This window comes from Falco naumanni, chromosome 10 (assembly GCF_017639655.2).
Source record: "Falco naumanni isolate bFalNau1 chromosome 10, bFalNau1.pat, whole genome shotgun sequence".
Taxonomy (NCBI): domain Eukaryota; kingdom Metazoa; phylum Chordata; class Aves; order Falconiformes; family Falconidae; genus Falco; species Falco naumanni.
The window spans coordinates 26,040,466-26,064,168 of record NC_054063.1 but is presented as its reverse complement, the minus strand read 5'-3'; the positions used below and the strand labels follow the sequence as shown (position 1 = coordinate 26,064,168).

General features: G+C 33.5%; 1 protein-coding gene across 1 annotated transcript in view; it reads right to left on the bottom strand.

Moving 5' to 3' along the window:
* Positions 1-504: 504 nt before the first annotated feature.
* SYCP2 (synaptonemal complex protein 2) overlaps positions 505-23,703 on the bottom strand; it is a 32,087-nt gene continuing 8,888 nt past the window's right edge. Inside the window, exons 15-44 of the mRNA XM_040608908.1 lie at positions 23,152-23,300; positions 22,181-22,255; positions 21,567-21,710; positions 20,395-20,494; positions 19,071-19,186; positions 18,008-18,080; positions 17,850-17,907; positions 16,966-17,102; positions 16,491-16,585; positions 15,859-15,977; positions 15,041-15,071; positions 14,377-14,441; positions 14,212-14,269; positions 13,484-13,539; positions 12,907-12,955; positions 12,611-12,785; positions 12,155-12,222; positions 10,337-10,513; positions 9,351-9,540; positions 8,787-9,037; positions 8,490-8,660; positions 8,017-8,107; positions 7,291-7,431; positions 6,818-6,945; positions 6,078-6,172; positions 5,897-5,996; positions 5,099-5,157; positions 4,679-4,757; positions 4,186-4,242; positions 505-3,846 (exon numbers count right to left, since the gene is read on the bottom strand). Of these exons, the coding sequence (XP_040464842.1) occupies positions 3,793-3,846; positions 4,186-4,242; positions 4,679-4,757; positions 5,099-5,157; positions 5,897-5,996; positions 6,078-6,172; positions 6,818-6,945; positions 7,291-7,431; positions 8,017-8,107; positions 8,490-8,660; positions 8,787-9,037; positions 9,351-9,540; positions 10,337-10,513; positions 12,155-12,222; positions 12,611-12,785; positions 12,907-12,955; positions 13,484-13,539; positions 14,212-14,269; positions 14,377-14,441; positions 15,041-15,071; positions 15,859-15,977; positions 16,491-16,585; positions 16,966-17,102; positions 17,850-17,907; positions 18,008-18,080; positions 19,071-19,186; positions 20,395-20,494; positions 21,567-21,710; positions 22,181-22,255; positions 23,152-23,300 (3,161 nt within the window). The 3' untranslated portion in view covers positions 505-3,792. The remainder of the gene's footprint in view (positions 3,847-4,185; positions 4,243-4,678; positions 4,758-5,098; positions 5,158-5,896; positions 5,997-6,077; positions 6,173-6,817; positions 6,946-7,290; positions 7,432-8,016; positions 8,108-8,489; positions 8,661-8,786; positions 9,038-9,350; positions 9,541-10,336; positions 10,514-12,154; positions 12,223-12,610; positions 12,786-12,906; positions 12,956-13,483; positions 13,540-14,211; positions 14,270-14,376; positions 14,442-15,040; positions 15,072-15,858; positions 15,978-16,490; positions 16,586-16,965; positions 17,103-17,849; positions 17,908-18,007; positions 18,081-19,070; positions 19,187-20,394; positions 20,495-21,566; positions 21,711-22,180; positions 22,256-23,151; positions 23,301-23,703) is intronic.

The following is a 23,703-nucleotide window of genomic DNA, read 5'->3' as shown; positions in this document are numbered from 1 at the left end:
CTGCAAGGTGGTGAATAGAATCGATGCAGAGTGGCTGGACTAACTTTCAATTCTCTTCTGCTGCTCAGTGTGGGGATGAAACAACAAATATAGTGCCATTTGTTGGATAAACTAACACTGATGAATGGAAAGTAAGAACATACAGTGCAACGCTTAAAATGTATGTCAGAAAGGGCAATGCTAGAAGAAACAGAGGAATCATGGGAGATGTGGTGCCCAGGACCAACGAAGCTTGCTAGCTTTGTTGTAGCTAGCTCTAATTTTGTACAACTTTCTAACGTTCAAAAAATTATGTGACCTATTAGTTGAAGACTTGAATTACCTGATTACTTCCTATCCAAAGACTTTTTTCCTATTTATTGATATTTTATAACCTGCTGAATTACAAATTTCTGGCTTTTCACAGAAATATGTAACATTATAACTAGCCTTTTAACATACTATTATATTTATCAATCATTTTACTTTTATTATTAATAAAATACTATTAATTCTAAACAACAATATAATGATAGTCCAGGTATAATATACAAAAAAAGGATAAACAGAAAGGAGAAAAGTTTCTTCAGCAGAAGAACCATTTTAAGTTTCAGAACAGTAGATGACACTTAACTACAAACTTGGCTAATAAACCATGAAAGTAACACTCCTATCTAGCAGCAATGCAATACTTTCACTGGTAATAAAAATATTGTATAAACCATGTTAAAATTATGTTGAAAAATATAATAAACAGGAAAACATTTTAAAGGTGACTTAGCAGCTTTTTAAATTTCACACAATGCCTATGAGCTGTATTACTAATGTGACTTAACCACCTTGTAGTTATGCAGCAATATACTTCACTTCTTCCCTGCCCCAAAAAGCAATCACCCTGTGCTGATGTTTGCCTGTGTGAATACTCCCTGGTGATAGGCTTCACATTTTTACATTTGTTGAATTTGGTTGTACCTGCTCAAAGGTTTTCGAAGTTGGTGGGGTGAGGTTGAGATTGGACAGTGAAATTTCATACTTCTACTTTAACACGAGTCCTCACTAAAAATAGAAGTTTTATTATTTTTCCAATATGCACTCACCTTAGAAAATAATTTGGGCTTTGCAGTGCACTTTTTAAAACCTTGTGCAGTTAAGAGAAAAATACTGTTTTGCATCCGAATAAAATTAAATTAGACCACTTAAAAGTTTAACATCTCATGAGGTCCATCTAGTGGAGATGACAGTGATCGCAAGCTCAAAAAAAACCACTCAGAGGCTCAGAAAAATTACAAAACCATTAAGTACACTTACGTAGATGGGATGAATTGACCAAATTATTTACTGGCAATTTCAACACAATAATTTCCAGACACGACACAGCCTTATATTTTTATAATCAATTAGAAATATATTTCATTTACAACTCCTTATGCTTACAATAAACCATTTCCTATCAATGAAGGTTAAGAACACCAATTACTCTGCATTCTACTCTCAGTGCACACTGGATAGGCATCTATCACACCCATTTCTGATCTAAGAACCTGATTTTTAAAGACTGTATTTCCAACAAGAATAAAAGCAATCTTTTTCCTAAATTCATAGAATAATTTAGGTTGGTAAGAATCCAGGTCCTTTCCCAAAGCCGTTGGGTCCCACCCCTGCTCTGACTGAGGCAAACTTTGAAACTACAGTAGTTTGCTTGGTGAGTGCTGAGTTCAGGCTACAATCTATGAGTGTGGACTTCTCTTTTTTTCTTTAATGTAAAAACATTATTAATATAAAGAAGTAATTCAGAAAACAATAGATTTTCCCATTTTCTTCAAGGACCTCTTTCAAAGAGTTTTCTACCTTAACTTTACTTTAAAATTCAATTTTAAATCATGCCATTTTTCCTCTCTGAAAATAAACTTTATGAAATGTCTGAGGACTGCCAGAAATAATGAAGAGTAACTTCACAGATATATGAAATACTCGTAGGCCAGACACTGTGTGGGCCAACGAAGAGTTAATCAAAGGAAACTGGTTAAGTACCAAAGATGCAGATAGTGGTGAGGTTCAGCAGGGAACCTGTACTGATAAGTACTTTGAAAAAATGATTGGTGGGTTTGAAGGAAGTTAAACCAACATGAGACCTAAGTAACAGCCAACAACTTAAAATGATGAAAGCCAGTCCATTAGACTTTTCAAAAAACATTACATGATAGTAATAGCCATATAGCACAATAGCTGCATTCAGAACTAGCTGGAATGAAAATAACTAAGAGTTTGAGCAATAAACAGTGGTTTCAGTAATATGAGAAAAAATTAGATTAAAGAAAGCTACTGTAAGTAAAGGTCCCTCTGTTGATAACAGCAGTATTAGGAATATAGTAGTGAGGAAACTGAGGAAAAGCAAAGAGTTCACAGGGCAGAGAGAATAATGGAAGAAAAAATAGAGAAATGTGTATGATGTTAAAGACAACCAAAGCACAGAGTAAGAGGTATAACAGAATGTAAAATAAGTGCTATAAAGTAACTAAGCTATGAAGAGCTGTTACCCCAAAACTGGCTACTACATTCTTCTGAAACCTCTGTGGTCATAACATCAGACAAGCATGTACCCTCCTCAGCCTTGCTCCAGAAGCTGGGAAGCTGCATTAGTGCTGCGCTGAATGAACTGGCAGTGTTCATCTGGAATCAGTTCCATGGTAAAAAGGCAGCTCTGCATGTGGAAATGCAGACAAGGTCCAAGAGACACACGTTCTACAAGTTACTCTCTACATCTGTTACTTGTTGATCAGCTGTAAGCTTTTAATCCCCATTTTTAAAGATAAGTTAAATGAAAAATATTAAAGGTATTGTTCTCAGCCTTTAAAGTTTACAGTATTTACATGCAGGATTGCAAGTTAAGGATTAAAACGTTGCTAATGAACTATAAGATGCAAGGTAGGTTTTTGTTTAATTTAAAAACAAATTAAGAGAAATATTAGCTTAGAAGTTGCACATCATAAACATTCAGAAGAAACTATAGTTGATACACAGCAACAAAGCAGAAGTGTAAATTATGACTCACTGGTCATTTTCTTAGGAAATCTGAAATCTAAGTATATGGAATAGATTGTATTAGTATGCAGGATGTATTTCTGAGCTACAGATAGCAGGCCCTCTTGCTATCTGTTGTCTTAAATGAAATATTTGCGCAGCAGTAAGCTTTATTTGACTGATGTGCAAATAGGTTTTACTGATTTGAAACAAAACAGTGATGACATTTTGTAAAATAAAAGACAGACAATATATATTTTTCTTGAAATATTTAATACAAATATTTGCAATGTAGTTCAACCACAAGTGTTTAGTTTGCTCTTAGAAACTCCTGTTGAAGTCTAACACACACCACAGACAAACAGGACTGAGATCAAATCAGGTGATTTGATCCCTAAATAATTCTGGACAGTATTTGGGATCAGACAAAAGGGGTATTCTGTACACACAGACCCCAAACATAGATTCAAAGTGAAATTCAAAGTGATTTCTCTGAAAGTCAGTGAACAAGCCTAGTTAAAGACTTCTTAAAAAATAGCATATGCAAAAAATCAAAAAATATACATATTGCATTTTAGCAGATTCAGTAAAATAATTTCAAATGTCACATATAAAAGGAAAAGTCTTAGCCACAAAGATTTTAGTATCACTAAATAAAATATGCTTTCATTACAATAGCTTCCTTGAGTGTTAAAAAAAAAAAAAGTTGTCAAATTTTACATTATAAGAGAGTATTTATATTAACCTTTAATTTCAGGAAGGTACCTGAAAATATTACTTCAGAATTCCATCTTATCGAAACAGTGCCTGCAATCCTCTGCGAACATTACACAGTTCCTCTTCTTGCTGTGCAAAGGCATTACATTACACATACTTTAAGTATTTTTTTTAAATACTGTAATTTTGGCACATATCATATGCTGCTTTTAACATATAAAATATGATATTTTTCTTTTCCATGTCACCATTCAACATACTACAATTCAGAACTAAACCAGTATGTCTATATGTATGTGCTGCTTTTATTACCCAGGTAAGGTTTAAAGTATAACATGCCAGTGATATCTGCATTCTGACTAATTTTTGTTTTTAATAGGGGACTAAAAATTACAATTTTTAGGAATTTATAGTGTTCAAACAGCTATACTTAATAAATAAAAATGAAGACAAGGTGATTTAATTTACCATTTCTTTAAGAAGTTTCTCTTGGAGTCCTTTTACATCTTCTTTCATCAGATGCATCTACAAAAAGATACTGAATGCGCCTTCTCTGCTCACAACTGGTAACCCATTTTCAAGATGACAATTACATCCCTAAATGGTTCATAACTGAGAGATACAGATGCACACACAGGTACCTGCCTAGGGGACATGTTTTAAAATTGTTCCTTCTCCAATGATGAACACTAATAAACAACACCACAGAATACAGAGTAAATCTTGCAGCAGTTTTCCACATAACTGCACACAACTTCTAATGGGTGAAATCTAGGCCTAAAACACTGAATATTGTAACATTAAAGGACATTTTATGACAATGAAGAACTACAGAAATATTTATGTGCCATTAATACAGTGCTGAGGATAAAGACCTTACTTAGAAAAAAGTCAACACTGATACCTATTGGCAAAACTGAAGAATGATTAATAACAAGAAAGAAACAGAAGTTCACCATACCTGTGAAGTAAAAACACGTTCTTCATAGTCAACAGTATGGTAGATGTTATTTTCAAATGAAGTTTTAAGAATCTGAACTCTGAAGAAATAAAAGCAGTTCAAAAAGCTTTGCTATGTATGAACTTCCCACACATATCACGAATACAAATAGACCACAAATAATGGGATGTATGTAAAAGCATGGATAAATATTACCATCGTTGTTACTGATGGAATAGTCCCTCAGGTATGTTGAGAAATTTACATGGAAAGTAATTACATTTTTCCTGTAACGTAACATTTTAATCTAATTTCCTCATCCCATCTACCAGCTCTATTTCATGGGAGAAAGACACTGCACAGAGAATAGTAGTTGACCTAACTTACACCTCTAATGAGCCAAACACAAAATCTCATCCTGGGATAATGAAGTCTACTAACCTCTGTTGCTCATTTTTCATGTACATACTAAAAGTATGTGTATGTTTTTTCCAAAAAGTCTGGAAAGAAAAATATTAATAGATGATAATTAGTAGGAACTAGTATTTTCTGAACTAAACCTGACATATCTAATATGAATAAAATAATCTACAATCACAAGCTCAGCACAGAATGGGTAGGAGTTTCACAGTCACCACAGAAGCTTGGGAGAACAAAAAAAAAAGCCTAGCTGGCAGGGTGAGGCACTTCAGGAATTCTATTTTCACAGAACCAGTTTCACCAAAATCCTGTTTCTAGTTTCAAAATGTTGAAAAAGACTAGGCATAAAGTTTTAATCAGAATTTCCGTATAATTTAAGCCAGAGTAAAAGAAAAAAAACAAATAGTCTCATGTTTACGTTAATATTTTTATATTGATTTTTACATTACAGCAAGTAGCAGAGCCATAACGTCAGCTGGCTTGTCATAGAACACACACCATATCAGGTTCAATGCCTACATGCTGTTTCTACATATAGGACAGCTGAAAAAAGGCTCATGAAGTCAGGTAAATAGTCCATTAAAAGTAGTAGTTTATTCGATGAAGAAAAACATATATTGGTGATCTAGAAATTGTAACAGTACAGCACTGGCCAATCTTAACACCTCAAATTGATTATTTGAAATTTGACCCAACTTTAAGCAAAATGATAAAGGCTTCTTAAATCAGAATTAATGATCTGAAGTTAAAGATGATATGAGTAATCTATGGATTCTAAGATTTCACTTTTCTCCATGATCAAGCAATTAAAATACAAACCGAGAATTCTTTTTCCATGTTTTTCAGGGACTGAGAATCTTTTTCAAAATTCTCAAGTTCCTCAAGGAGAGTAAACTGAAATTTGTCCAGCTGCCTGATCCTACCAAAACAAAATGAGTTACTTTTAGAAGGTATTAATTGCATTTTAAGGGCATTTTAAAATAAAACTTCTGTTACAGACCTGCATTCATGGAGCTGGTAACACATTGTTGTCAAATGCTCATGGGCAGCTCGTAGTGATTGCTTAGTAAAATGATCCATTTTCTGTGAGCGACTCTATGAGGATGTTTTAACATTAAATTCAGATTATTTTCACTTTAGGAAAAAAAACCTGCAGTATGTTTAGTACTGTAATCACACCAAGCAAAAAATATTTTATCATCTCCCTATCCTTTCAGGAAAAGCCTTCTGTTAATGAAATGTAAACTAACATGGATTTATGTTTTTGATAAAATTCTACCTAACTTAATTAGAAGTACATTATTAGAAAAATATATTTCCTTAAAATAGAAAAGGTACACATTGAACAAATGATGTTGCTTAACAGCCGCCTTAGATGAAAAATGCTATTCAGGCTCATGTTTTCCTTTTTGCAAATAAATTTCATTCATGGGTTTGATAATTTGAAAAAAAAAATAATCAAACTGCTGTATGCTCATTGCTTTATATACCTAAATTTGTTTTAAAACACCGGACAGGATAAAAAATACAACAGACCTGGGAAATAAAATAATTGGAGAGTTAACTATATAACAGGATTAAAAAAGGCATACAAAGAAATTAGTTCTGTCATTTCTTGAAGTTCTATGCACACAGCTATTTTCATGTCATTTTAAGCAAATTCTGTGGTATAAGACAAGCCATCATTCACAGGCACACGTACCCACACAGACAACTGATAATGTATATGAAATGTCTTGCCTCCATTTTCTTGGTAAATTCTTTCTGGAGTTTCTGACATATCCTGATAGTTGAAGAACCAGGTTCCCAGATTTCCCCATCCAAACCAGACATATCATTTACAGATACAGTAGATATGCTTTCAGACACTGAAGAGAAGTAAAAAAAGATGTCACAATTCAGTATGAAAAGGCATCCTATCTGAAGTTGCAACAGGGCCTAGAGTAGCTTTTGTTATATATAGATTAATTTCATCCATTAGATGGCCGAGACCGGTTTCTATTTTCGTATCAATTGTCTGACTTTTTAAATGGATATAGTCTCTAAATATTTAGCATTTCTTTTTATTTCTTTTTTTTTAAAACATGTAAAATGCTTTTTTATGGGTATTATCTTTTCTTGTTAAATCTTTCATTTTTTATGTTACTTTCAACTTTTCCAGAACTATAGTCAACTTTCACTCTGTAACCAACTTCTGTAAGTAACAGTATCACCTGATTTAGATAATTTTCTAGGCTGTAACTTTGTTGTTCTGAGTCCTTTCTTTTCCTCCTCTTTGCTTGTTTCTGCTTCATCTGAACTGCCTTCTGTATCACTGTGGTACCTTCGTTTCAGAAATGTCTGTATACTCGATCCTTTAATAAACATGAAAACAATGCTTAATTTTAGGTTTACTTAGAGCAATGACATGGAGGATAAAGTGTTTATTGACCCTTTGGATCCAAACTCTAGGAGTATAAAGCTCAAGAACTACATAAAAAATAATAAGCAGTACATTTATGGAGGGTGTGTTCAGTAGATAGAAAGAACTTGATGTACGTGAACAAGATTTCAATGGAACTCGAAACTTGGACACATGCAAGACTTACTCATTGAAGAGACTCATCCTCTTTTCCTGATAATACCACTATCCCCACCTTTTTCTAGTATCAGTAAATATCAGTATATACTGATACATACAATACCAGTATTCTAACTCTCTTAAAAGCGCACATAGCTCTTTACAGGAACTGCATTTTGGAGCCAAATTTTCAGGGGTTTTTTTTGGAATAATTAAAACAGCAGAGAACATGAGAGTGTAAAATGGAATAATACTGAAAAATATATAAAAGAAAACAAGATTTAAAAACTTGGGCTGTATTTTTATGCCAAATAAACATTTTTCTTAATCTTTATGGAGACACATAGAATGTCTTTTGCTTTAAATTAAATCTTTGTACCTGACTCGTGTATGGGGTCGTCAGGTTCTTCACTCCAAGTCTGTGCTTTACTTCTACTGCAAACGGATAATGGAGATGGTGGTACACAATCCTAAAAGAAAAGTCACTGATTTATGAGCTTCCAGATTAAAGCACTTTCAGAAGTCTTCACCAGAAATCCACATTTATGTTGCTTTTCATTAAACTAGGTACATGAAAACAACTATAGTAACTCCCTGTTATTTAAGATATTAATTATAACTGATCTTGTTGGAATACAATTCTTTCCTTGTATCCATATGATAATTCCCTAATTTATCTCAAATATTTAAAAATTAACTACTAGGATTTTCCAAGCAGGAGACAAGTAAACATTGTCTAGTGTGTAACATTAAGGAAGATGTATTTCCCTTAATTCTCACCATCTGTAAAGTAGATAAAATAGATGAAAAGCTGCAGCTCTCTTCTGAAAAGCAAAGGATTTAGTAACATACCTCTTCTTTACTTTTGGTGATAGGTTTAGTGATAGCTTGTAGTTTTCCTTTAATAGAAAGTAGGTCTGAAAAGCAATGCTTGAAACTTGAATCTTCATTATTATCACATGGTTCAGATACAGATCCCTTTGCATGTTTTCCACTGACAGTTTTGTATGTCGCTAAGCTAAGCTACACGTTAACAACAACAAAAAATAAATCATTATTGAAAGGAGACATACAAAAGCATAAAACAGTTGACAGTTGAATGGAACAATTTTAGTTGAAGTACATGTAGAGTAACTTCAATGTTCTTACCAAAGATGCTTCAGTTAAAACTGGTGATAAACTTTTATTTCCAAATGTTAACTTTTTAACAGTCACCTCAGGGGACAGATTTAGACATATACTTTCAATATTATTTTTTTGTGGAGAGAAGTTATTGGGAGAGACTCCTTTCTCAAAGTTTAACATTTCCCTTTTTTCTGGTGTTGACTCCTGAAGATCAGGTGATACTTCACTGTAAGTATGCTCCTGAGTAATGTCTCCTTCTGATATTCCTTCAGAACCTAGAAAACAGTTACTTAACTGTCAGCATGAGGAACGAGAGTCAAAAAAGGTAAGTGAAAACCCCATATTGCTAACAGTTCCAACACATAAGTATTTGCAAGTCTCAGATATGTGGAATTTTACTTTAAGTGTTGGCAGTTTTTGCACACACTGTACTATTTTAGTGGTCACCAGATTCATTCTAACACTTAGGGATGTATCTCTTGTTTTAAATGCATGAAATAAATGTAAAATTGTACTACTGTGATAACCCTCATTTAACCTCCAACTTTTGCTACAGTATTGCTATAAACTGAAAGTCAAAATACCTACATCTCATTATCTCAAGAGATGCAGGACTCTCAAATGAAGGCACTTCAACTTCCTTTTGTTGCTCTGCAGAATTCTTTGATTTAATAAATGTTTTATGTTCATAGTTAGCTACTGTCTTTGGCTCCATAGATACAATATTCTTGAATTTCTTTTGCTGATTATCATCCTTGTTTTCCTCATTCATATGCTTCTATTAAAATACGAAGTTTATAGGAACATTATTTGTAAACATACAGAAGTGTATATGTATGCAGGGAAAAAGCACATTAATTTTATGAACCATTGAACAAGCAGAAGGTTCAAAATGGAACATCATTAAAAGTAATTAAATTCATAAGGGTATCAGGTGTTCCAATAAACACTGAATTTGTTTAATTCGGCACCCAAATTTCTATTCTTATGAACTTCTTAACTTTTGGAAGCAATTACCAATGCTTCAGGATTTCATCAATGAAGTTTATAGCCCTATTCATATACATCGAAATGTTATGCCAAAAGAAGGAAAATGTTTTAGCACTCACTGTTATTGCTTCATTTACTAAAAATACTATTTGGATATTCAGCAAATGTATTGACATACCCTCTATCAAAGTCAGCATCTTCTATTGTACACAGAATAGACATAGCATTATCAAAATCACATTATCTAAAAGAACAAAATTTGGCTCACTAAAACCTCCCATTTAATAGACACTTTCAAAATATTGTTTTTAAGATAAAGGACACAATAGTTGTTTGCAGCAGAAAAAGTTTCATAAATAGAAACTGAAATACTATTATGACTGAGAAGATTATTTAGGACTGATTTTCTAAGCAGCTAAATACTCAGTATTAAAAAAGGCACTACTAGAAATAATAAGTAAAAATAATTTCAACTTGCTCATATTGGGCACCTAAAATTCAGGAGTACTAAGTACAAAGTAGACCAGAGTTTATTTTGAAAAATATGGCAGAAGTGGGCAGAAGAATAAAGTGCAACTGTATACCTGTACTTTTGATTTCTCCTCAGACCTGTGTGCTGAAAATTCCCATTCACTCCCTGACTCTGAACTGGAAGGCTCTTTGTAATTTTTTGCTAATGCTGCTCTTCGAGGTAGTTTTTGCCTGGTGTTTTTTTCTATTGTTTCATCAGTTTTTAGATTCTGTTCTTTACGTTTGTTTATCTTTGGAGGAATAAAAACATCTTCAGCTTGTATCAGAATGATCAATAAATACGTAAGAATAAATGGCAGGTAACTGTGTTTAATTACTTGAAATCCATTCTTTCAAAACCAATAAAAGTTTAACTTTACCAGCTCACAGAGTCCAACCATCAGTCTAATAAGCATTTTTGGAAGATAATTTTCACACAATGCAGTCAGGAAAGTAAGAGTCAAAAAAAGTGAAAAGGCAAACTCAATGCCATTTTTGAAATACAGCAAAGCTGAAGTGCATTTCCAAAGCTTGCTCCCCCAAATACGTGCACATTTAAATGAACAAAAGCAAAAGCCTGCATAGTGAGCAGGAACCAGTATCCTTTATCATCACCTCTGAACCGCTTACCTTAACCACTAGGCTAGAATCGGGCTTCCTTCCTATCTGTCCCTTTCTACATCATAACTACTGCCACTCTCTCTACACAGCAGTCAATTTTCAGAAATAGAGCAAAGCATGTTCTCACTGAAAGTACCCCAGGGATCTGACATTAGAAGGGATGTAAAATATAAGTGCAGCACCTCTCAGACTAGGAGAGGCTGGCAAGAGTAGAATTTCTGCCTCCTACTCTCTTGAAAAGTGCTCTATGCAAAACGTACACTGTGCTAGCTTCCTCACCTCCACGACCAGGTCTATTAGCGACCTGGGCTTTAGATGCTCTCCATCTAAGTCTATGCAGTACTGGACCCCCGCCTCCTCAAAGCAGGCATTTTGAATGTGTTTGGGCAGATCTGGGGAATTTCACTAATGAAAAAGGCCACTTTTTAGTAAGTAGACAGATAAAATGTTGGGCAACTGAAGCCCTCTTCAGTTTTGATTTACATGGACTAGACGTCACCATCAATACCTACATGTGGTGATCATATTTTCGTATGTATGACTTACATTGAATGCATGTATGTAGCTTTAAGCTATCAACATTAACAAGTTTTGAATAGTGATTGTATAGTCTGAGAGAGAAAAATATAGTCTAGAAGGGGACATGGGAAGCTTTTAGGTTTTGTTTGATGTTTTGCTTTTTTTGTTTGTTCCTATGTTTGGTTTTGTTTTTTAAACTGTGACTTACAAACATCTACAAGCACCTTCCCTTGATGTTCATAATCACTTGTTAGTTGGGAGTATAATAAGTTACATGCTTACAATATTTTGCAATGATTATTCTTTCTGAATATCTATTGCATTTTTGTTTTCAGTTACATGATGTTACACATATTAATTTAAAAGAAATTATAACCTCAAAGGTATTAAAATTCAGTTAAGCACAAGGCACATGAAAACCCTTGCTGAAAAGCTAATGGCATATTCAATGGAGCAGATGGCTATTAAGCAGTAAATAGGCATAATCAATAATATTAAGTAATAAAACCTAGAAAAGTGTAAATGTATAATAATCACTCTAACTCACAGCTAGTATTATGCCTGAAACACTAGCTAAATACTACATAAGAAGAATAAAGTACCTGAAAAGAAGCAGCTGTATTAACAAATGATCTTGAAATAAGCATGGAGAAACAGCATGTATTTATGAAAAATTATTTTAAAATATATTCAAAATATCTTAACTCACTAGAGAAACTGTATTACCAGTCTAGTCACAACTTTACATTTACCTTTTCCTTATTTGCATTTTTGCCTTTACATTTATCCACACGGCAAGCAGGTTCAGATAATTTATCTGCTGTTACGACACATAAAGTTAGAAAAATCAGCAAAATATTCAAATGGTTGACATTTAGACTTTTAGCTGGAAAAATCACAGAACCACTTTTATGCCCACAAATTTAAAGATTCAGTAAACAGCTTTCAGCACATTATTTTGTAATGCCAAAGGCTTTTATAATCAAGTCCTGCCTGTCTCATCCTCCAATAATTTTACACGTTAAAATACATACTTTTTCAAAGTTAACCTTTATAAATTATTAGAGCTAATCTGAAAATTCTTTATGCTTGGAAATAAGACAATGAAACCAGATTTTATCTGCAACACAACACATTATATGCTGTGCAGTTAGTATCTATGGACAAACTTATTGCAACATTCTTAAGTACAAAAAAAACATTCTTACTTTTGCCTGTCCTTATTGGTTTCTTTAAGTTTTTATTTCTACTGTAATCAATTAACTGGGCTTTAGATTTTTTATTTGCTTCCTGTAGCCAACTAATGTCTGTTTTGCTCTCATCACCTCCATATTCTGTATCTGCATCACTAAAGAGATGCTTCTTGTTTCGATTGTTTCTAGTCTACAAAAAAACCAAAAAGTTCTTAAGTTACTGATTTACTTTTAATATACCTGTTACTTACAGAATTGATATTTAAAGCATGAAGACAAAGTATATTGATCCACAAAAATCTGAACCTTACTTTTTTTCTTCCTGTCACTTCAGTGCTAGTTTTACTGTCATTTGCATTCCTTAATTAAAAGAAGAAAAAACACCTTTAAATGACACATTTAAAAATAACTTGTTTTAAATCTTTCTACTATTCATGTGGTATGTGGACTGAGGATTCAAACAAACTTACCTACTTTTGTTTTCACACCCATTTTGGAAATACCTGTTCACCTTAAACCTTAAAGGCTCGTGTTTATTTGCTAGGGATCGGTAAGAACACACAGTAACAATACATCCCTTTGCAGGCTGAACATTAAAAAAAACCTAACCCCCTCTATTCAGGAGTTTATATCCCCATGATATTCCATGAAGAGAACTAAAGCTGTTTTCTTCCTGAAACACATTCTTTTTATCAGCTTCCCAAAGGAAAGTCATGATACAGCCTAGGAGACCACAGCAGCTATGTTTATTGCTTGAAAAAAACAACTCAGTCAAGGTATTATCATGCATACATTCCCTAGATATTAATAATGGAATGCTGGGCAGGAGAATGCAGACAGTACTGTTCTTGATAATCAGTAGACTGGAACAAAATGTAACATCCCTACCCTTTTTTGTTCGGATCTGTACGAACACTCAGTTCAGTAACATGCAATTCTTGGATCTAAAAACGTAAATAAATAAAACAAATGAAGGTTTTCGTTTGTTATACATTTGAACAAAATTAAACAGGCCAACAGATAGTAACAGCTAGGGGTCTTTTTTGCTCAGTTTTTATACTCATCAATTAACTTATGACAATTAATTTCTATCTTAGAAATTATTTAAGAACAGAGATTATAGCTAAAACAAACCGGAACTGACCGAAGCTTTCAGTACCTCAAACTAATAAATGAGTTTCCATTCAATACCTTCACCAATTCAGCAGGCTCTGCTAAGCCATAAGAAGCAAAACGATCTTTTGCTGTCTTTTGCTTTTACCTTAGCTAGATATTATACTTAAACATCTGGGCAAAGATATCTTTACGATAGGGGTTGGAAGGATGGCAATAATACTTTCAGAATAGTAAGATAATTTAAAAATTAAAATTAAAAAAATTGCAATACTCCTAACAACTGTTTCATTCTTACTTCAGGAAAACACTGTAATAGCTTTAAGTGGCCAGAACTGTAGAACAGCATGTAAGATACATTTGAAAGTGATGGAGGTATTTACATGCCAAGTTCAGTAACATAACTTGAATTTTTAGATGTTAACTATACTTTCAGTAGATATAATTTGACTGAGCTCCTTTATATTCTATTCGTAACATATCAGTTTCAGTTATATTCTTACTCCAAGCTTTATTGTAGGCTCATCAAACACACTGATGTTAAAGTTGTAGACATCATCCCTGTCAAACAGACATTGAGGTCAATTTTGTGACTGAATTAACAAACATCTCACAAAGTTAGGTAGGGGTAATTAGAAATTTTGTTTGAAAATGTTTTGACTACTTACACAATATGACCAGCAGTTACATTAAGAAAAGTAGTACTTTTCAGGCTTCTATCCCAAACTTCTCCCTATACATAAATAAAAATTTAACTCACATGTCAAATTTGGACTATGCATTCATACACACTGTCATCTCAAAAAGCAAGTTCTTCATTGTGAACATGTTAAAAAACCTAGCAGCTGCTCAGATTTCCACATGATCAGCAACGGTACAATACAGCAAAAGGGGACAAGAGCTGGCAGAAACTAAATATTTTGGAATTTATCCTTTAAGGATATCAATAAAACCTTCAGCATTTTTTTCCCTCCAAACATTAAGACTAATTTCTGTGTCCCATTTAAGGATTCTAATCTCATTAAGGTAATATTTTTATTCTAAATATTTAACATTGCCATGTTCAAAGGGCACAGATCTGATTTATACAATATGAAAACAGAAATTAATTTGGGTTCCACTGGCTGATGGTTATCTGTAAAAATATCCACATAAGTAAATACATTAAAAGTATTTTAAGTATATACAATCAATGCATAATTAACATTAACATCTACAGATATTTAATGTTCAGCAGTATTTGTGGATTTTTGCTTTACATCTACTAGCTGCCACCATATAAGTACATATATCCAATATGAAAAAAAATTCCAACAAAAGCAATAATGTTACCTTAGAGCCAGAGGATTTATTTAAATGTGGTCTAAAAAATAAAGATATGTTTTGTTAAATGCTAATGACAATATATGCATTAGAATACTGCTTATGTAAATAAAAGCCTTATAAACCACAACAAATTTTTTCAGGTATTTAAAGACAAACCCAAGTGGATTAAAAGAGATCAGCCCCTTTCACTTTTGTGCTCTAGAAGAATTCATTCCATATCACACTGCTATACTGCAGTTGCTCCATGTCTTCCAAGTCCCTGTCCAAAAGGTTTAATAGGTGACATAGCCCAACTATTCCAGTCCTTTGTCATCCAGTTACAATCCCTCAGGGAGAGCATGGAATTATATGTAAAGTCTATCTCCAACCATCAGGTCCAGCAAAGTAAGACTAGCTTTCTCATGTAAGAATTTGTTAAATTTAAACTCTCTAACCGTCAACTCTTTCAGAAAAACAGAACTAGGAACTTTAGATAATCAGAAAATTAATATCTGAATCCAAGTTTGACCTCCAAGCTATGATGATATAATGGAGACGCCCAACATGCGCAGTGCCCATGAACTATCCCCGTTAATTTCTCTTCACAGAACTTGTTGTGAGTGAGTGAATAAGCAGAAGACCACCGAATAAAGTTTCTAACAGCTTTTATAGTTGAACTACTGGAACTATTCAAATACTAGTCTTCTGCTTTTTATACAATAGGGTTTATCAGAAGCAAACAAATGATTCAGATGGAAGCAGGATGTGAAATAACTAGATAGAGGAGTAGATCACAGACACATACACAAAAAGAATAAACACAAAAGTAAATATTCACATCATACCTGTTAATACACAAAGAGCCTCCTGCTTTGCTTTTCTCATCAGTCTTTCCTTTGTATCTGTCACTGATTTTACTGATCAGTGATTTTGCTGCATCTGTCATTTCTTCAGACTTTGCTTTCTATAAAAATAGTTTAAGACTCAACTTCGAGCCCATTTAACAGAAGGGCAAAGCTGCAAACAGAACTACAGGTTCCCAACAATCACCTAAACTTCATGAAATGTCTTCTAGATGTACTTAATCACATTCCTTTGAAAACCATTTTCCTTTGCATTGTTCAAATAGCAAGCAACGAAACATCAGTTTAGCACATATTTTTTTTTAAATGTTGTGGTTGTGTACTGTAACATTCAAAAGTGGATGAAGAAGTGTATGAGAAGCAGAAGCTGGTGCTTATTTAAGAATTATTTCTTTTTAAATATGATTCTTAGAAAGGAATTCAGAGTAAAATCATCTTTATCAGTCACACTGAAAAAGTAAACAGTGAAGCTAACACTTAATTCACTTTGTATTAGTGAAAAGTCATTAAAAGTAAGTCTGTGACTAAATGAAAGTAAAATACAAATTCCGAAATACCGAAAACTCAAAAATTCTCTTAATTGCAAGTCAAAGAAATGAAGGTAAGAAACTCACCATCTTTGATCGTTTTGGATGTGCAGCCTCCTTAAAGAGAACATCAGGTTCCTCTTTTGTAAAATCGTAAGTCAAAGATGTTTCCGACACTCTAGCTGAAAGAAATGTTTTAAATGCTGTTTCAGTAATAGCTCAAATATTCTTCCTTTCTGTACTCAACATGTTGTTTCTGTTCCAAATGATTAACACTGACTGTCCACTAAGTACTTTGCAGTTTTCTTCCTTCCTGGTATCAATTACATTTTCCTGGTTTTCTTCTCTTTTTTAATTTCTTTGTTTATTGGGAAAGATACTTCAAAAACTGGAATAAATGTGGTTTTTTCCACAGCTATTTCACTAACAATAGAAACTAATACAGGGGAGAAAAAAAAAAAGCACAGCTGTAGGTAATAAATTAGTCTGAAAAATTTTTAACACTAGCAGTTAATCAATCTCAATTTTTTTTAACACTAGCAGTTAAAAGTATGAACATAACCTGGATGGGATGCACGTGCCAATGATGAATTTAGCTTTTGCTTGTCACCAATTGTTACATCCTTCTCAGGAACAGAGCATGTTCTTTTTTTCCATGTTTTGGTTTTATCAAAGGAACTCTCCAAAAGACCAGACAGCCTAACAAAAGTTAATACCATCTTATTATGAGTGAATTGCAGAAAGTGAGTATTAATTATAATAAACATGCATCACAAAATTGGAAAGTAGTGTTATCTTGTAGATATTAATGCATTTTACATTGGTACCTAAGCCTGCTACCATTCTGCAGCAAACCAACACATCGTAAAATGACAGACCTTCAGAATCAACATATATTTTTAGGTCAACTTCAAAAAGGCAACAGCATCCTATGACCATCATTAAAGCTTGAACCTAGGTAACTATGTGCTGTGTCAAACCTACTACTTTTTATGGTGCCGTTCACTTATGTAAACCCCTATCTCATTTGTATTTTACCTTCTGATGTCATCTGGACAAACTGCTCTCCTTGTTACTATTAAAGCTTACTTTAACTCCTAGTCTGATCTTGTCAACGGGTACTATTTTCACAGACAAATTCACTAATTTAAAGTCTCTGATTATACCAACAGAATAGTACTGATCATGAAGCAGTCTTAGCAAATATGTGTAAGAGTACTGGTTCGGTGCCATGAATTTCAGAATAACCCCCCCCCAAAACAACATAATAAAAGTGGCCTGACTTACACAGCCAACAGTTCTCAGTGCAACCCTAACAGAGGGCGAGATAATTAAACTCTGGTATTTTCTGAAACTATGAAACAAAATTAAAATTCTGGGAATATTTGAAAATAATTCTTTTATATAAGTGACAACAGTGACTTAGTATTCTCTTCCAATACTTACAGAGGTTTGCTGCTTCTCCCTGCTGGCTGAGAATCAGGAACAATCTCTGACGCTTCATCTAAATGAGACATTAATTTGGTATCGATTATTATTACAAAAGAAATGGACAAAAAAAAACTTTAAAAGTAAGGACTGTCACCACTTGTAAAATTACTTGCCTAAAGTTTGCTTTTGTGTGGCTGCAATTTCTGCCTCTTGCATAATTTCTAAAACTTCTTCAGCACACCTTTGCTACAATGGGATAACACCCAAAAGAAAAATATTTATGTAGGACTATAAACAGTATAACCTCATAAACCTGTATCTTCCCTAATAAAATATGAGATTATTTTTCTATTTCATAGAAGTGCTAATTTCAATACCTTTTCAGGTAGTTTTGCCTCATCTCTGATATTTGAATTTCTGTTCTTCTGTTCTGTTTCACAAAATTCATTGTCTAGTGTAAGTCTCTGCCCACTCTAAAATGCACAATAAGTAACACTGACAATTATAATCTGTAAAAGCAAAAGAAGTAAAATTCTCCTATAAAGTAACACTTGAAATATTCTAAACTATACATTCTAGATGTTGAAGCCTTTTTGGAAAATGTGGCTATATCAAAAAATGCTTCAGAATCCCATAGGCCAGGGTATGGCTGGAATCTGACCCAGAAAGCCGTTTAGAGACAGAAATAAAATAAAAATGTTACTATGAAGTCTTTGTACAACTGGAACAGAAGCAAAACCACATATACTCAAACTGCAGTTCAGTGACATCTATGTAGTTTCATTTGACTTTAGTGAATGTCTAATCAAAAATACGTAAAACCAATGCTATAAATACTATAACCTGAAGACGTTAACATTTCACAATATAGCTGAATGTATTACATTTTTTAAAGAGTATTTCAAGACTGTGTAATTTAAGATTCTATGCATACTCTGTTCTCATTATACACAAAGGAAGAATTGCAGTATCTAGTAAAAGCAAACTATGGGGTCAGAACTGATGAGTGAATGCAAATTTAGCTGATTTTGGAAGAGTTCAGTCTGACTTTACATGTATTAAACCTGAAATCCAGAGGACAAGAAAACACTATGTAATAAAGTAAACCACACTATTTTCTAAAAGTGAGTTGCTGACTACCAAACTCTAGCTCTTTAAAATAAGAAGTAGGAACAAATTAAAATGGAAATTAATGTTAAACTAAGTAAGAGACTTAGCTACAGATAACATGCATACTCCAGTAGTTTCTTGACAGAAACTCTTTGTTCTGGTCTCATTCATCGCATTATTAGACCTTCCAGCAGAGCTCATCATTTCCAAAGGTAATTTAAATCGTCCTTTACAAGGAGTGGCTGAAAACAAACCAGAAACATGCTAAAATTCTACCATTTCTTCTGTCACAATTACTGTGCTTTCTCTGACATTAATATGAAGAGTTCTACCCATGATCACACCTATTCTATGAACTTTAAAAAAAGTTGGCTAGTATTTATATCAACTCCTTACGTACCTTTTATAATTCTATTGATTTCAATTAAGTTACATGGAGGTTAATGAGCCCACAGACTGTGGATATCTGGAGGCAAGTGATGCTTTTTATAGCTGGACTCTGGTATAAAATGGTCATGTATTTGAAGATTTTACTCTAATGTATTTTTGCTGGAATAGACTGTGTGGTTAATTTCCAAATAAAAGAATTTGCAGAGGTTCTTGTCTTTTTCCATCGTAATCTGAAAATGCATGCTTTTCTAGCCTCTGTTACTCTTAATTTACACGTGATATATGCATATACATAACTAAGGATACTGGTGCACTTGAGACAGCTAAAGCGAGAAAATTGTTAGTCATGTTCTGCCACTAGTTGCCTTTCCAGCCTCTACTGGTCTTTGTCTTATGATCTCTCCCTTGTCAAAAGTATTAAATATCTGTTACAGTAAGACTATTAGTAGGAAAGTGATATCTCCCATTTGTGATAAAGTCTCTTCCTTATTCTTTTTGCTGTAAGAGCACTTTTTGACACAAACATCAATAGCCCTGGACCTGTGACTCAACCTTGCAGTGGATCCCACCTCGCTCACTAGCCATATAATCAACTGCCCCTTGAAGAAACACATGCAGTTTCAAGGTAAGAGTAAAATGCAAGTGACAGATTACACATAGGAGAAAGCTGATTTTCCACTGCAACTTCTATTAAAGCACCAACTGCTAAGAATTCTTTAAACCAAGAGTGTATGAGGTAAGCAATGAAAAAACACTTGTGTTTTAGGTCTTCTAGACGACTTCTCAGCTTGCTCCAGAACAAACAGCTGATTGACAGCAGCAGTAAAAACAATAGGTGGCCTTCAGCTGTTTGGAACGCGTGTGCAGCTACTACACCGCATCCTGTCTATAGACCAGTAGCAAGTGGTCTGGCTTAAAAATTTCAAGTTTAAAGCACCTGCTATGGATATTTTGTAAGGTCTACTTTTCATTCCCAGCTCTGCAAAGGATCACAGTTCATGCTTGTATTTCAAAGATGATTTATAGCATATTTTTAACCTGAAAGTACTGGCAAACTTACACATGCTAGCAAATACCAGTGGACTCCTTGTGGAAAATCTTGTAGTTCCAGGAATAAACACAGATGCTTCAGACACTTTCCTTTTACAAGATGTAGTTCTCTTGAAGAACAGAAAAAACTTGACCACAATACACAGACTTAAGGATGACAACACAAGATTTTAGAAAATCTACTTTCAAGTCTTTTGATACATTCTACTGATGGAATGTCAGTTACCGTTGCTGCACACATCTATGGCATATGATTTTTATGCAGCTCTCTTTTTAGAGAAAGTTCATCAAACACCTGAATTATACAATAATTTATATAATTTAGTTTGAACTGAGATCAGTGATTGTTGTTTTCTAAATTAATTCAATAAAGCATGGACAAATCCTGTCCCTTGTTAACAATCAAGTAACCAAGATTGATTCCCAGGAATTTCTGCAAAGCTATCACATAAGCCATAAACCAGCAGAACCTCAGGGACAGGTTTACTAGACTACTGCTAGCAAGACATGTACTGTGTGTCTGTTGCACAATGAAGACATGGCAGGACTGCTTCATGTTTTCCCCCATCCCTAGCATCTCTGCAGTTAGCCCTAGCAGATCCATAATACACTTAAAATCTCAGAGTGATTGTGGGGCAAAAGGAACACCAGGCTTAAAGAACTGGGCTCCTGTCAGTTTAAACCACAGAATCAGTTATGCATAGCAGCCGTCCCATGAAATTGTGATTTGAATAATCCAGAATACAGGATTCACCTTGAAAACCACATGCTTTTTGTAATCATCAGTATTTGTGAATGCCAAGCCTGTATGACTTGCCTCTAATTACAGCTATAACTATTGCTGATCATTAACAAGTCTCCAGAGGCTACACTAGACTTTTGCATATCCTAAGAGATCTATGCGTGTCTTGAAAATATTTCTCTTTAAAAAGAATTCTCAGAGCATGATGGTCTAAAGAACATTAACAAATTATTTTTATTTTTGTCACATTGTTATAATTTCAAAATACATAACAATGAGATATATTTTTTTGCAAAGGCATTTATACAGTCAGTGTCAAGTGATAAAACAAATCCTGTATTAATTATATCCCAACTGTAAAATAACAGAAGTTTTATAATATAAAATATGATAAATATTGAAATTGACTGGTACTTTACTGTTTTGATAATCCTACTTACCTCGGAGGAACGACCTCTGCATTTTTCTTGAATGTGATTTTTCTTCGGAGTCCTCAAAGTTCCAGGAAGTTGCTGGATTTTGTACTTACTGAGTTGCTCCTCTTCTTCTAAATGTGGCAACAACTGACTTTCTGGTACCAGAACCTATGTAATATTTGGATTTTTTAATTTTTTATACAATATTTGGATTTTATTATGCTTTATATTTTGTATTTATACGAACACACAGAGCGCAACTTCTTTACCCTAACACATTCCCTTCTCAATTTTGATAAACTTCAGAGCTTATACACTTTTACTTTGAAAAGCATCTGACCTAACTTATTTTTAATAAGTTAGGATGGATTATCAAATCACAATTCACATCAAAGAATTTCCCTTGCGTGCATCTGTCTGAAGTATTCTATGATTTGGATATTAATATTGGTGTCCTCCCAAATATACAATATACACACATACTTACTAGAGATCACTTAACTGGTTTTAGAGTTATTTTTACTGACTGACATTTTAGAAGTCCTTATTTTTATGGTGAATGATCACAAATTAGCTAATAATCAGACTAAATATATAAATCAAGAAAACAACCATCTTGGCATACTGAAATAAAATACCTGTGATCCGTTTTCATCAAAAATGACATGTACAGCTGTTTTGGCAACTGATGCAGACTGCTTCTTACTAAAGTCCTACAAAGTGAGTAATCATTTATGTAAAATACACACTTTTCTCAATATTTTTTTATTATTATTACTACACAATAAATGGAAAAAATATTTAGAGTCAGATCTCAGGTGTCTGAAATCAGGTTACAGGGGAAAATGAATTCTTCAAGCTCACAGCAGTTCTTTTCCTCATGAGTTTCTCAGTCTGTCAAGAGTTCAGGGCAAAGAAGTTTGTTACAAGCTGGAAGGAATAAGCTATGGCTTGCTAAAAATTTTTTACTAAATGAGTAAATTTGTAAGAGTGGTAAGCATACTGCAAAATGGTATCGCTAATGAAGCATTTCTGAAAGACTTCCATATTTCTAAGCATCCAGTTCTTGTGCTTCTGGAAAATTATACATGCTAGGCAAAACTTGACATTAAGCTATGATGATCCTTTTCCAGCTAGTTTTGTTGCAATTAATTCTAAATCTTAGAATCACAGATTCATTTATGTTGAAAAAGAGCTTTAAGATCATTGAGTCCAACCGTTAACCCAGCACTGCCACACCCACCACTAAACCATGTCCCAGTGTGCCACATCTACTCATCTTTTAAATACATCCAGGGATGGCGACTCCACCACTTCCCTGGGCAGCCTGTTTCAGTGCTGGGCCACCCTTTCAGTGAAGGCATTTTCCCTAATAGCCAACTAAACCTCCCCTGATGCAACCTAAGGCCGTTCCCCCTCATCCTTATTGGGCATCTTTACTGAAGCTTAATAAATTATGGGATAAATACTGTTCTGTAGCAGTCATGTTAATCAGAAATATTTGGTATAAACAGATACTGATAATCACAGCTATAACAATATTTATGTGACAATGAGACATTTATTTTGAATCCATTGGAAACTATTTGGAAAGTTGTTTAAATCTTACCTTACACTTACTAAATCCATAAATCTTTCTGGTTACATCTTTGATGTCCAAGATATAATCAAAATATAAAAAAAATATATCTCCTTCTTGATTACCCACATTCGTTGGTCTTTTTAGATCTATTGTTAATAATTTCTTTGAATCTTTTTCTGGACAAAAACAAAATTTGAAAAGTAGCTTCACTACAATTTAGCAAGATCTCATGTAATATTTGCAAATACATGAAACTTGCTGGCATTCTTCAGTTCAGCTATTAAGATATATATTTTATTTAATTCACTCTATCCTACAATAGATTTTATTAGTGAAACAATTCAAGATTCAATCTTTTAGAAATACTTATTCTGTATATTGCCCTGTGGAATTTTCTTTTGAAGGTTATTTACCATTGCTGCAGACAAATTACAGATACATACAAAACTATTCTAAGCAGTTTAAAAGGAACATTATTAAATGTCATTGTCTTATGCCTTATTCTGCATTGAAATTAACTCTAATGTGATGCAAGACATTATTTTAAAATTATTTTAATAAAATCATACCTGCATGCCT